The sequence below is a fragment of the Gouania willdenowi genome, chromosome 17, assembly GCF_900634775.1.
Source record: "Gouania willdenowi chromosome 17, fGouWil2.1, whole genome shotgun sequence".
In the NCBI taxonomy this organism is placed as follows: domain Eukaryota; kingdom Metazoa; phylum Chordata; class Actinopteri; order Blenniiformes; family Gobiesocidae; genus Gouania; species Gouania willdenowi.
The window spans coordinates 4,359,350-4,372,379 of NC_041060.1; the positions used below are offsets into that span (position 1 = coordinate 4,359,350).

General features: G+C 37.5%; 1 protein-coding gene across 1 annotated transcript in view; it reads right to left on the reverse strand.

Moving 5' to 3' along the window:
* Positions 1 to 1,329: 1,329 nt before the first annotated feature.
* Positions 1,330 to 13,030, reverse strand: part of ephb3a (eph receptor B3a) — a 67,482-nt gene continuing 55,781 nt past the window's right edge. Inside the window, exons 14-15 of the mRNA XM_028472465.1 lie at positions 8,432 to 8,625; positions 1,330 to 4,110 (exon numbers count right to left, since the gene is read on the reverse strand). Of these exons, the coding sequence (XP_028328266.1) occupies positions 3,999 to 4,110; positions 8,432 to 8,625 (306 nt within the window). The 3' untranslated portion in view covers positions 1,330 to 3,998. The remainder of the gene's footprint in view (positions 4,111 to 8,431; positions 8,626 to 13,030) is intronic.

Consider the following 13,030-nt stretch of genomic DNA (forward strand, 5'->3'; position numbering starts at 1 on the left):
GGAACAATCGGCCTGAGGCCAAACTATTAAAAAATATATAATGCTGATTATCAGAGAATGAATTCACCTCTGCTAGGTCACACAGAAGAAGAAGAGGTAGTAGTAGAAAAAGTAGAAGAAGAAGAAGAAGATGTACTAGTAGTAGGAAAAGCTGTTAAAGTAGAAGTATTAGAAGAAGAATAGTAGAAGAACAAGAAATAAACGTAGAAGTATCAGAAGAAGAAGTAGTAGTAATGGAAGAAATAGAAGTAGAAGTAATAAGTAATAGTAGTAGTAGAAGAAGTATCAGAACAAGAATAGTAGAAGAAAAGAAGCAATAGTAGTGGAAGAAATAGAAGTAGTAGAAGAAGAAAAAGAAATCAAACAGAACAGCAGAGTTTCTCGGTTTAATAATTTATTTGCATATGGTTATTGTAAAAATACTGAAAGAGAAATGCGTATTTTTGTTCTAGTTTTCTCACATTGTTTTCTTTTAATTTTTTTTTTTACAATCTAACACCTTTAATTGCACAGGAAAAGTCTGTCCTATACAGACACATCATGTTCTTGTTTCTTTGTGACATATTATAGCTTCATATATGCAATGACCCTCCCTCATGTGTTAGCTCCGCCCACAATAAAGAAAGGAGCATGTGACCAGAGTCATGGTCAGATAGCAAAGACAGTTTATATATACAGGCAGTCGGTTTAAATACGGTAGGAACTGCTCTGAACGCCGGCGTGCTGGAGAAATGAAGCTGATTGGCTATACGTTAGCTCAACGCTAACGTTAGCGCTGCTGGAGACCATCACTTTATAATCACATAAAGCAATAGATCAATTGATTAATCAAAGATCATTAGCTCAGAAAAAATGTAAAAGATTTTTGAAAGTTTGATCTCCACTGTAATCACTCGCAAAAAACTTTCCTGCATTGCATTGTGGGATGTGGAGTCCCGCAGATCAGTGGTTCTTATTTCTCAGTCCACCCTTGTTGTCTGACTACAACATTTCGCTTACAAAACTATTTAAAAACAACTACAGAAAAAAATCTCATTTTGTAAATATGACTTCATTTTGTTTCATCAAGAATTTCTGGACATTTTTTTTTCTAGAATTAGTTTTTGATCATTTTTGAGCTCATATATTTATTAAAAACTATTATTTACTGCATTTTAGTTTAACTGAATTGATTTATATTTCAGAAAGTTAAAGAATAGAAATATGAGATTGTGTGTTTTATTTTTATCAATAATAAAAGAATAATAAATAAAACATCTATATACATTTTTCAGAAATTTCAGGTGACCCCACATGGGGTCCCCACCCCAAGGTTGAAAAACCCTGATTTAATGGTGCCTGAAAAGATTTTTTTCTATAGTTTTTATCACTTATTTGTTAATTTTCCTCTCTCTCTCTCTTTAGTGCCATTGTGTACCCCCAGGAGTACACGTACCCCCATTTGAAAAACCCTGCTGTAGACGGACCTTATTGGGATTTCTTGTGTTTCTTCTCCAGAAAAGGAGGACAGTGATTGGTTGACTCCATTTTAGTTTTAGTTTGTTCCCAGTAGAGCCTAGTAATGCACGATATTATCGGCCCATTATTGGTAATGGCCGATATCGGCCTTAAAATTACGTATCAATATCGGCTTCTTTCCTTGATCATCCCATAGATGCTCATGTATGTACAGTAAATGCCTCATCGCCCGTTTAGAGGCGGGACTAAGCGTGGCCTTCTTGAGTTTGTAAATAAACAGAGTTATGAGCCAATCAACAATCACAGAAGAGAGTTATTCCGTGAATTTACCCATTTCCAAAAGATTTCCCCTTGACAAATATCAAAGATATTTATACACAATAAAGAGCCTGAAGAATAATTCTGGACGCTAATTCCACGACGGAAACTAGATAATCTCTGCAATTATGTGTGAGGGAAAAAATATAGTTTTTTGGCCAAATGAGCTGTAAAATATCAGTATCAGATTATGGCCAAAATTCCAAATGTCCAGAAAAACATGAAAAATTGTAAAAAAAAAAAAACATGAAAAAGTACCTCCAGCAACAAGTTCAAGCAAAGAACCACTGATCTACTGGACTCCACATCCCACAATGCAGTGCGCTAAACTTCTCCAACAATTTCAAAAGGAAAATCAAAGTTTACGTTTACCATCTTTTCATTTTTTGAACAAATGATCTTTGATTCATTGATTGACGAAGCCTCACTGTGTCTTTATCTGATAAAAATGATCGTATTGAGCAGCTTTAAGGTTGCAATGCCATCATCATCATCATCATCGAGACAATGACCTTTTAAACTCCCACTGATCTCCAACACGTTTGTAAGATACACAACACTGCACAACCACGAGAGCCTTCTGTTACAAATCTAACGTCAAATTAAGAAAGAAAGAAAGAAAAAAAAAGCGCTATCTCTGCGTCTCTAAAGGTCACACTCATTCACATCCGTCTGTAATAAAAACATTAATAAAAAAAACAGTGGAAACACTCCTTTTTGCCGCGTCGGATAATAACTTAGCATTCAAAACAATGCATATCAGAATCAAAGAACGTTAAGAAAAGGACGGACGTTAAAGTCCACACAGCAAAAAAAGCAACAGTTAATCCTTTTTTCTCATCAAAGCTTCAGCTTTGGCATGCAGCCAGCGTGTTGACGCGGCGCGACGTGTCCCGCACAGTGTCGACGACGGTGTGAAGACTCGGATGCTTTGTACACATTTATCAACACAGATTTCTCCCAGTACGAGTGGAAGACCAGCATTCAAGAGGAAGAGGAAGGTGTGCGTTTGTTCGTTTCCCAAAAAAGTGAATCAAAACAGAAGTGTTTTGGTTGGGTACAGGGGTGGACTGGCCATCTGGCATACCAGGCATCATCCCGGTGGGGCGTCGACCCGAAGGGGGCTAGTCCGGTCCGCTACGGTTTATTTTATTCTTTTATGAGCGAGTGGAGGCAGACGTGGTAACAAGTGGCCAAAAATAGTCCAAAAGTGGCAAAAACGTGGCAAGAAAAGAGTGAAAAGTGAGTAAAGTGGACAAAAAGCAGTGAAGAGTGGCCAAAAAATGGGCAAATAAAGAGGAACCAGGTGGTATGTCGCGGCAAAGGGTAGCTTAAATGAGCAAAATGTGGCAAATAATAGTGAAAAAGACAAAAATGTGGAACAAAAACAGGCAAAATGTAGGGAAAAAAAAGGAAAGAAGTGGCATTTATTAAGCAAAAGTTAAGTTATTTGGGTTAAAAAGTGGCCTAATTAAGAAAAGACAAAAATTTGATAACATTGTCAAAAAGACAAAAAATGGACAAAAAATTGAAAAAAAGCAATATTTATTAGCAAAAAGAGCTAAAGTCTGAAAAAGGTGTCAAAACTTACAAAGTTTCCCCTTTTTAAGGTTTTCTGGGGAAATAATCATTAAAATGAAGACAAAGAGCCACAGGTTGAGAATCACTGGCTTAATAATGGTTTCTACATGGTGTCTGATGATAATGTAAATAACAAGATGGTCTAGACAGAAAATGCCAGGGCACACATTTTGTCCCAGTCCACCCCTGGTTGGGTTTTAAAATAAAAAAGAAAAGAGGAAATCAATCATTGGATGGATAGATGGATGGATGGAATGATGGATGGATGGCGTGTGGAGGTCAAGCTCCTCCCTCTGAGTCGGTTGCTTGGTCTCAGACTTGATCTCCAACCAGCAGAAAAACATGCAGACATGCAAACACAACCTGAGAGGGCGCGATAAGAAAGTTTGGCTTTATGTCATTAGTCACGAATTATCCACGAGTAATGGACACACACGCACACACACGCACGCACACACACACACACACACACACACACTGTGAACGGGAAGTTCTCTGTGAGCGCCTCAAACAACGTCTCCTTTTTCCTCCGCCGAGGTTCCGGAGCTTCCCTCGTTTCTTTTCTTTGTGATATTTTACATCAGGTTCTTTCTCTGTGTCAGAGTTTAAAGGTAGGTTCTAAAGCTCTGGTTCGTAGCCCTTCACACTCTGATGGGGAGGGTTTGGCTCATCTGTTGGCGGATGATTTCCTGACTGTCGTCCGGACTTTTCCTGTTGTGTCCCGGCAGAGTCGCACCCAGCCTCAGAAGGTCCCTGAAACGAAACAAAAAAAACACACATAAGGGTCAGTGGAGGAGGACTAGATCTGAGGCCGAGACCTGAACGCACCGGGAACAGAACGCACCGAGACCTGAAACGCACCGAGATCTGAACGCACCGAGACCTGAACGCACCGGGAACAGAACGCACCGAAACCTGAACGCACCGGGAACAGAACGCACCGAGACCTGAACGCACCGAGACATGAAACGCACCGAGACCTGAACGCACCGAGACATGAAACGCACCGAGACCTGAACGCACCGAGACATGAAACGCACCAAGACTAAGACCATAAAAATCCATGTTGGTCATTCCATGTCATTTCAACAAATTCTCAGGACAACCCATGTACTTTACTCTAAAAAAATTCAGAATTTTCTTTTTACCAATTGTTATTTACTAATTCAATAGTACATTTTCAGCTTGATTGGATGAATACTTTTTGAGATTTGGACTATTTAGTGAGTGGGTTTGTGTTGATTTTCTGAAAGTAAAAAACTAATAAAACACAGATGATTATAAGACACAGAGCCAAGCTACTGTACAATGGCCTCATGTAAAGGATTATCAGTATTTGCGAGTGGTGAAATAACCCAAAGTTGGGGTCCAAAATGTAAATGAAGAAGTCTCATGAAGAAAAATCTGAAAAAAGATCAGATTTTTTTTCTTACATTCCCTCATGCAGTTATTGGCCAATGAAAATAGTAAAAAAAAAAAAAAAAAAAGTATTTTTGCTGATTTCCAGAGCGTGTCACCCAAGAACCAATGCATATATGTGACTAATCAATAGTGATGTGAACAGTCTATGTTCATAGCTCAAAGCTGATCAGATTACAGGGAGCTGAGGCATATGCTAAGTTGTTTACTGAAGGCCCAAACATGTTCCAGACCCAAACACATACTCACTCTTCCAACTTTGAGGAGCTGGCATGTCCACCAGATAGGATGTACAGCAGATGTTTTGTGTATTCTGAGAGAGTAGGTGGAGCTGTATTACTATACCATATTTCACTTTCCTATGTGATGTACTTCCTGAGATATTGGAAGCTGAAAATGGAAGAAAAATAAGGACACACCCCCCTCACATTAAACTGGCCATATCTCCAAAATTATTCCTCCAATCAAACTACAAATCTGCAGTGTAACAACTGAATAATCACGGAACAATTGATAAACCAACGTGTGTGGGTCATTTTAAAAACCATGACAAGGTGGAACAAAAATGATTGTTTTTAGTTTTATTTTAAACATCTGACCAACAAAAACAAGGAGAACTCCCACAAATCTCAAATTTTAAAAAATGTGTTTAACCAAATTTTTTTGTTTTGCAAAAAAATACATTTATACAACATTCAGTTCTGATCAAATAAGCTAACGCAAAATGTTAATACTAATGGTAAATGCTAATGGTAAATGTTAATGCTAATGCTAAATCTTAATGTTAACGCTAACGCAAAATGTTCATGCTAATGTTAAATGTTAAATGCCAATGCTAAATGCTAATATTAAAGTTAAATGCGAAATCAATTTGTTAATGCTAAATGCTAATGCTAAATGTTAATACAAAATGCTAATGCTAACGCTAATACTAACGCTAAATGCAAATGCTAATGCTAAATGGTAACACTAAATGCTAATGCTAAATTCTTAAATATAAATGATACAAAAACAAGGAGAACTCTTTCAACGCACAACATGCAAATATCTCAAATCTTAAAAAAATATGTTCAACTGTTTATATAACAGTTAGTTTTGATCAAGTAAGTTAACGCTAAATGTTAATGCTAATGGTAAATGCTAATGCTAAATAGTAATGTTAATGCAAAATATTAACGTTAACGCTAAATGTTAATACTAATGTTAAATGTCAATGCAAAATGCTACAGCTAAATGCTAATGTTAAAGCTAAATGCTAATACTAAATGTTAATTCTAATTGTTAAAGCTAAATCCTAATGCTAAATGTTAATACTAAATTCTAATGCTAATACTAGCGCTAAATGATAATGTTAATGCTCCCACTAAATGCTAATGCTAAATGCTTAAATGTAAATGATAAAAAAACAAGGAAAAATCTTCAACATGCATGCTGTGCTTTAATGAGAGATTAATATGGAGATATGAGTTTTGGTTCGTATTGGCCCAGCCCTACTACACAGTGATGTGATACTACGACATCACATCTGCAGCTTTAATGAAGGAGTTCCTATTGTCTCAGTGTCCATCGTCCTTGGTCCACTGTCCTTGTGTTTCAGACCCTGGTAGAAGAAGATGCTCCTCAGATAGAGCTTCATCTCATATCCTCTATCTCTCTTTCTTTCTGCTCTTGTCTGCTCTGACATCTCTGAGCAGCCAATAGCAGACGAGCAGCAGCAGCAGCAGCAGCAGCAGCAGCAGCAGCAGCAAGTGTCGGTGCAACGAGAACATGGAGCTGCTCTAAATTACCCTCTGACAATCCTCTCCCTCTCTCTCTCTCACTGCTGCATACAGATGAGGCCATAAATTCATCATCGCTGTGTCGTCTGCTCACAACAACAACATGGACACTCACACACACACACACACACACACACACACACACACACACACACACACCCACACACACACACAAACATGTATCGCTTTCCCATCCACCCAACGCAGCCCTGCCGATGCATTAAAAAGCTCATTAGCAGCCCTAATTAAACACATTCCTCTCTTTTAGCTTCTCCTCAATCTCCCTTATTATTACTCACACTCCATCACCTCCTGCTTTTCCACATCAGCAGCCCTCAATGCTGCTGCTGCTGCTGCTGTCCGTCCTATCGCAGACACTCCAGCGTACGCCGAGTACAGCGGGAATTAAAGCGAGGTCAGCCATTACATCTCCACACACAATTAGCTTCACTGAGCCTGAATCCTGGCATTGGACTCGCCCTTGGGGCTCAGCGTTAGACTTTAAAGCCAAGGAGCAGCAGCAGCAGCGGCAGCAGCAGTAAACGTGCACGCGTCGTGCACGAGCAGTTGCCCTGATTCATTATACATCAATAAACAGAGGAGGATCAGCCGTCTGAGCCGCTGCTGCTAATCGTGTCGTCGACTGAACGTCGGGCCAAGAAAACTCAGAAGTCGCGTGTCAGAGAGAAAAGATGAAGCAGATGATGGAGCTTTTGTGTATTTTTGTTGTCCTTTTTGTCCATATTTGTTGTCATATTGTGTGTTTGTGTTGTCGTTTTGTACATTTCTCTGTCATTTTATGATATTTTTCTCTCATTTTGTGTTTGTTGTCGTTGACATTTTGTCTGTTTTTGTATTTTTGTTCTCAAATTAGTCATTTTGTGTTGTTTTATTAAGTTCTCTGTCAATTTGTATATTTTTCTCTCATTGTGATTTTTTTGCTCATCATTTTGTGTATTTTACTGTCATTTTGTTTATTTACAGACGTTTATAGAAAAATAAAATGATGAAAGCCTGAAGTTAAACTGCAAACATGGAACAAATTCTCAGACTTAAGTCCTTTTTTTGTGTTCTTCTCAAAGTAAATTTAGGAACTTCCTCTGTGTATTTTTGTGGTCATTTTGTGGCTTTTTGTTGTTGTTCCATGTTTTCAGTGTAATTTTGTATATTGTTCTCTTATTTCAAGCATTTTTGTTGTTTTATCGTACCAGTTATTTGTTTTGTGTGTTTTTGTTGCCATGTCCATATTTGTTGTCATTTTGTGTCGTTTTGTACATTTCTCTGTCATTTAAGGATATTTTTCTCTCATTTTGTGTATTTTACTGTCATTTTGCTTATTTGCAGACATTGACAGAAAAATAAAATGATGAAAGCCTGAAGTGAAACTGCAAACGTGGACAAATTCTCCAACTAAAGTCCTTTTTTTTTTTTAACGGAGCCCATTTGTGTTCTTCTTACTGCAGCTTTTCATAAAGTAAATTCAGCAACTTCCTCTGAAACATGCTGAGCTACATCCACTTTGTTTTCCACCTTCTCTGAATTCACTTCAAGAAAACTTCAGTAAAAAAACAAAATAAAACTAAGACACATTTTGTGACATTGTTCCCCCCCCCCCCCCGCTGAAAATAAAAGGTGCGTTCTTGGATTAAACTGTCAATATGTTTCAAATAAAGTGCTCGTCACTTGGTTTCAGAGCCTTTAAAACAACGTCAATGGAATTCATTATTTTTGGTGAGTTTTTAAAAGCCTGCAGCGCGGCACACGCTCACGGTTCCCAAAGCTGCTGATGCTGCTGCTGATGCTAATGCTGCGAGTGACACATGGATTCTAACACGTGGTGAGAAGGAGGCGGAGCTCTGAGCCCTATAATTACTCACCCTGAGTAGCTGCTGGTCACCACCTTGAGGCTGGCGGCATTACGCAGCAGTTTGTCCAGGGTACTGACGATGCGGCAGAACTTGGGCCTCAGGTTCCTCTCCTTCATCCAACACTCCAGCATCAGCTGGTGCAGAACCATGGGACAGTCCATGGGGGGGGGCAGACGGTAGTCCTGCTCCACTGCAGTCATCACCTGAGATCATTAGGAAACAGTCACATCAGCACGAAGAGAAAGAAACAAACGCCATTCAGTGCCACCATTTTTCTTGTTGTTTTGTGTGTTTTTGTGGTCATTTTGAGTCTTTGGCATGTTTTCAGTGTCATTTTATGATCATTTTGTGAGATGTTCCCTTATTTTGTGCATTTTTGTTGTTTTTTTAATTGTTTTTGTGTAATTTTGAGTCTTTTTGTTGTCGTTTCATGTGTTTTCAGTGTCATTTTGTAATAATTTTGTGAATTGTTTCCTTCATTTGTGCATTTTTGTTGTTGTTTTGTGTGTTTTTGTGGTCATTTTTAATCTTTTTGTTGTCGTTCCATGTGTTTTCAGTGGTATTTTGTGTATTGTTCTCTTATTGTGTGCATTTTTATGGTTGTCTTTTGTGTCTTGTTGTTTTGTGTGTTTTTGTGGGAATTTTGTATATTTTTGTTTTCCTTTTGTGTGTTTGTATCGTAGTTTTGTAAATTTCTCTGTCATTTAGTGCCTGTACTATGAAGCCAGATAAGCAAAGCCTGGATTTGTCTCCGTTATTGGGCTTCACCCAACCAAACACTCTCCGTCAGAGAGATGCTGTACTACGAATCAGGATATGAACATGTTCACTTAAAGCAAGTTGATTTCAGCCTGACTAAATGAAGGCGCTTGTTGAGATTGCAGCGTCAGACCAATCACGATCACGTATAGACTGTAAAGCGACTTACATCACTATTGAGGAATAATTCTTTAAAAATATGAATAATTAAAATCCATAAATCAGCACAAAAAAGCAGGAAGAAAAGAACACAAGTAGGAAGCTGCCGACACCGTTAAAAACTCAAAATAACTCCAAAAACACATGAAAAATACAAAGAGAGAAACTTAGAAAACAACAAAAACACACCAAACAACAACGAATATACACAAAAATGACAAAAAAACAACAGAAATGCCCATAATTACACAATGTATTCACAAAAATACACAAAAATGATCCCAAAGACACACAAAGTGTGAACAAATGTACAAAAAAATCACTCTAAAATCACATAAAGCTGTGTTATGAGCTTATTCTGAGATGCATTTGGTGAGATTTTCTGTATGAGTGGACTTTGCTTCAGTTGGAGTCTTGTTTTTCTCGTCCATAGATCAAACTGGGAATGAGATGTAAAACATTTATGGAATCTTAACAGGAATCAGATGGAATTTGACCAACAAAGTCCCACAAGAACAACACAAACATCTGCCAAGCTCTCAAACTCCAATATTTACTGAACATCAGCAAAGAAACACGATCTTGACTCCTTTTCTACACCAGACGTAGGAAACTGGAGGCCCGGGGACCACACGCGGCCTTTGCTCTAATTTTGTGAGGCCCCCAAAAGTAAACGATCAAAATGACTTAAAATAGAACTTAAAAAAAATACACTAGACAATAAAATGACTTAAACAATACATTGAGTCATTTTGTGTATTTTAATGTAATCATTTTGTGTTTTTGTGTGTTATGAGTTTGTTTGTGTGTTGTTGTTCTCTACATTTCTCTATTATTTTGTGTTTCATGTTGTCATTTTTTGTGTTTAGTTTGGGCGCCGCACAAAATGAGACTTGAGCGTGTCCACATTGTGCAGCGCTTCTATTTGTTATTTATTCAGTACATTTCGTCCTTGGCAAAGTCAAAAAAGCCTCTGGGGTTCAGAATGAAACATTACATCTAATGTTTACTAAATCCTGAATCTGTTACAATTCAGCTCTGGGTCTTTGGTGTAGAGTTTAATCTGTCAGGGCTGCAGGAATAATCCACCCTTTGAGTTGTTGGAGTCATTTTTGTGTATGTTTTCTGTCATTTTGTTGATTTTTGTAGTTGTTATTGAAGTCATTTTGTGATTTTGGGGTAATTTCTGTCCATATTTGATGCCGGTTTCTAAATTTTTGTCTTATTTTGCATATTTGTTGCCTTTCAGAGTTTTTGGAGTCATTTTGGTGAATGTTTTATCTCATTTCGTGCATTTCTGTTGTGTGTCTTGTGATTGCGTTTTGTGTGTTCTTAAAGTATTCTACTTTAATTTTTTTTGTTCTGTGTATTATGAGTCACTTTGTGTGTGGTCGTTTTCAAAATTTCTCTCTTATTTTTGCATTTTATGTTGTCATTTTGCGTGTTTTTTGAGTCATTTTTGTGAATTTTTCAGGTCATTTTGTGTATTTCTGCTGTTATTTTGTGTGTTGTTTTTGCAATTTGTGGTGTGGGTTTCTAAATTTCTCTATTATTTTGCGTTTCAGCTCGTCATTTTGTATGTTTTTGGAGTCTTTTTTTGTGTATTTAGTTTGGGGGCTGCATGCACAAAATTAGTGTCCACATTGTGCAGCGCTTGTATTTGTTATTTATTCAGTACATTTTGTCCTTGGCAAAGTCAAAAAAGCCTCTGGGGTTCAGAATAAAACATTACATCTAATGTTTACTAAATCCTGAGTGTTGAGCCAAGGATTTACCCGCGTTTACGTTTAGAATCTGCTCCATTTCAGCTCTGAGTCTTTGGTGTTGTGTCATAATAATCCACCCTGGTTGTATTATGTCTACCTGTCTGTGTGAAAAAGCTGAGAAACACAATCACCCTGCGTTTCCACAAAGTGATGAAAAGTGTTGTGACCGACGGCGGAAAACAAAAAGGAGTGAAGGAGGAAGAAGAAGTCACAGGCTCAATGATTCGATACAGGTTTTTAAAACGTAAACAGACGGCGTTTGGGAACAATAAGGCGTTTTTCCTCCTCCTGCTGCTGCTGCTCGTTGTTCTTTGATTTTTCTGCCGTGCTTGAAGCCGTGAGTGCGAGTACCTTTTGTTTAGATGTGTGTTTGTTGACTCCACTGCTTATTGAGCTGAGACGGAGGCTCAAAGGCTGAGGGAAACAATCCACGGCTTCTGACTTTGATGCTTTTATTACCGAGCATGTGTGTGTGTGTGTGAAGTTCTACATACATTATATACAGTATACACTACATTGTTTTTCAAGCTACACCGTTTTCTCTCTCTCTCCTTTAGAACAGCTCGTCTTTAGAGAATAATAGTGCCGCGTACACAGGGCTTTGTGATTTTTCTTGTACAATTATGTATTCTTGAAGTCTTTTTAGAGTCATTTTTGTGTATTCGTTGTCCATTTCTGTATTTTTGTTGTCATTTTGGAGTAATTTTGTGTATTTGTGGAGTTTTTAGTCATTTTTGGGTATATTTGTTGTCAATTTCTGTATTTTTTGTTGACGTTTTGGATTTTTTGAGTCATTTTTGTATAAAATTTTATGTCATTTTGTGTATTTTTGATGTAATTTTAGTGTTTATTTGTTGTCCTTTTGTGTATTTTTGTTGTCATTTGAGTTTTTTGGAGTTATTTTTGTGTTTATTCGTTGTCGTTTTCAAAATTTCTCTCTTACCGTATTTTTCGGACTATAAGACGCACTTAAAATCCTTTATTTTTCTCAAAAATCGACAGTGCGCCTTATAATCAGGTGCGCCTTATGTATGAAATTAATATGTCAAAATGTTTTAGTACAACTTTGGTAAACTATGAAGCTGCACCTCTTGATGGATTTTTGGCGCTTCAGGGCTACCGTAGTCAGACACCTCGTGGAGTGATGTGTACCAGTACTGTGCTTCAACATACTGAACTGATAAAGTGAGTGTAATGTTCTATATTTTATGTGTTAAACCTGAACAATGTTGAGAATTATTGCTAATGAGTTGAATAAAGTTTGACTTATCAGACTATTTTGTTTCGCTTAATAATAATAATAATAATAATAATAATAACAACAACAAACCGGTGCGCCTTATGTATGAAAATAGACCCGGTCAGGCCCATTCATTGATAGTGCGCCTTATAATCAGGTGCGCCTTATAGTCCGAAAAATACGGTATTTTGTATTTTTTTGTTGTAATCTTGTGTGTTTTTGGAGTCATTTTTGTGTATATTTTATGAAATTTTGGGCATTTCTGTTGTTATCTTGTGATTTCTTGTGTCACTTTGTGTGTGTTTTTTTTGTCATTTTCTAAATTTCTCTCTTATTTTGAATTTTTGTTGTCTTGTGATTTTATTATTTCATTTAGTGTGTGGTTTTTGCAGGTTGTATGTTGTCGTTTTCTAAACCTTTACATTTTTTGTATTTCATGTTGTCATTTCCTGTGTTTCTACGACACATGGCTTTGGCTCTTTGCTGTGTGTGTGCGTGCGTGCGTGCGTGCGTGCGTGTGTGTGTGCGTGTGTGTGTGCGTGTGTGTGTGTGTGTGTGTGTGTAGCCCAGGTAACAATAATAAAAAAAGAAAGAAATGCTGCGATGTGTCTGTGCTGTTTGGATTTGTATGAAAAAGTGCAGCAGAGAATGTAAATAAGTCGTTTAAACTGCATCACGGTTACA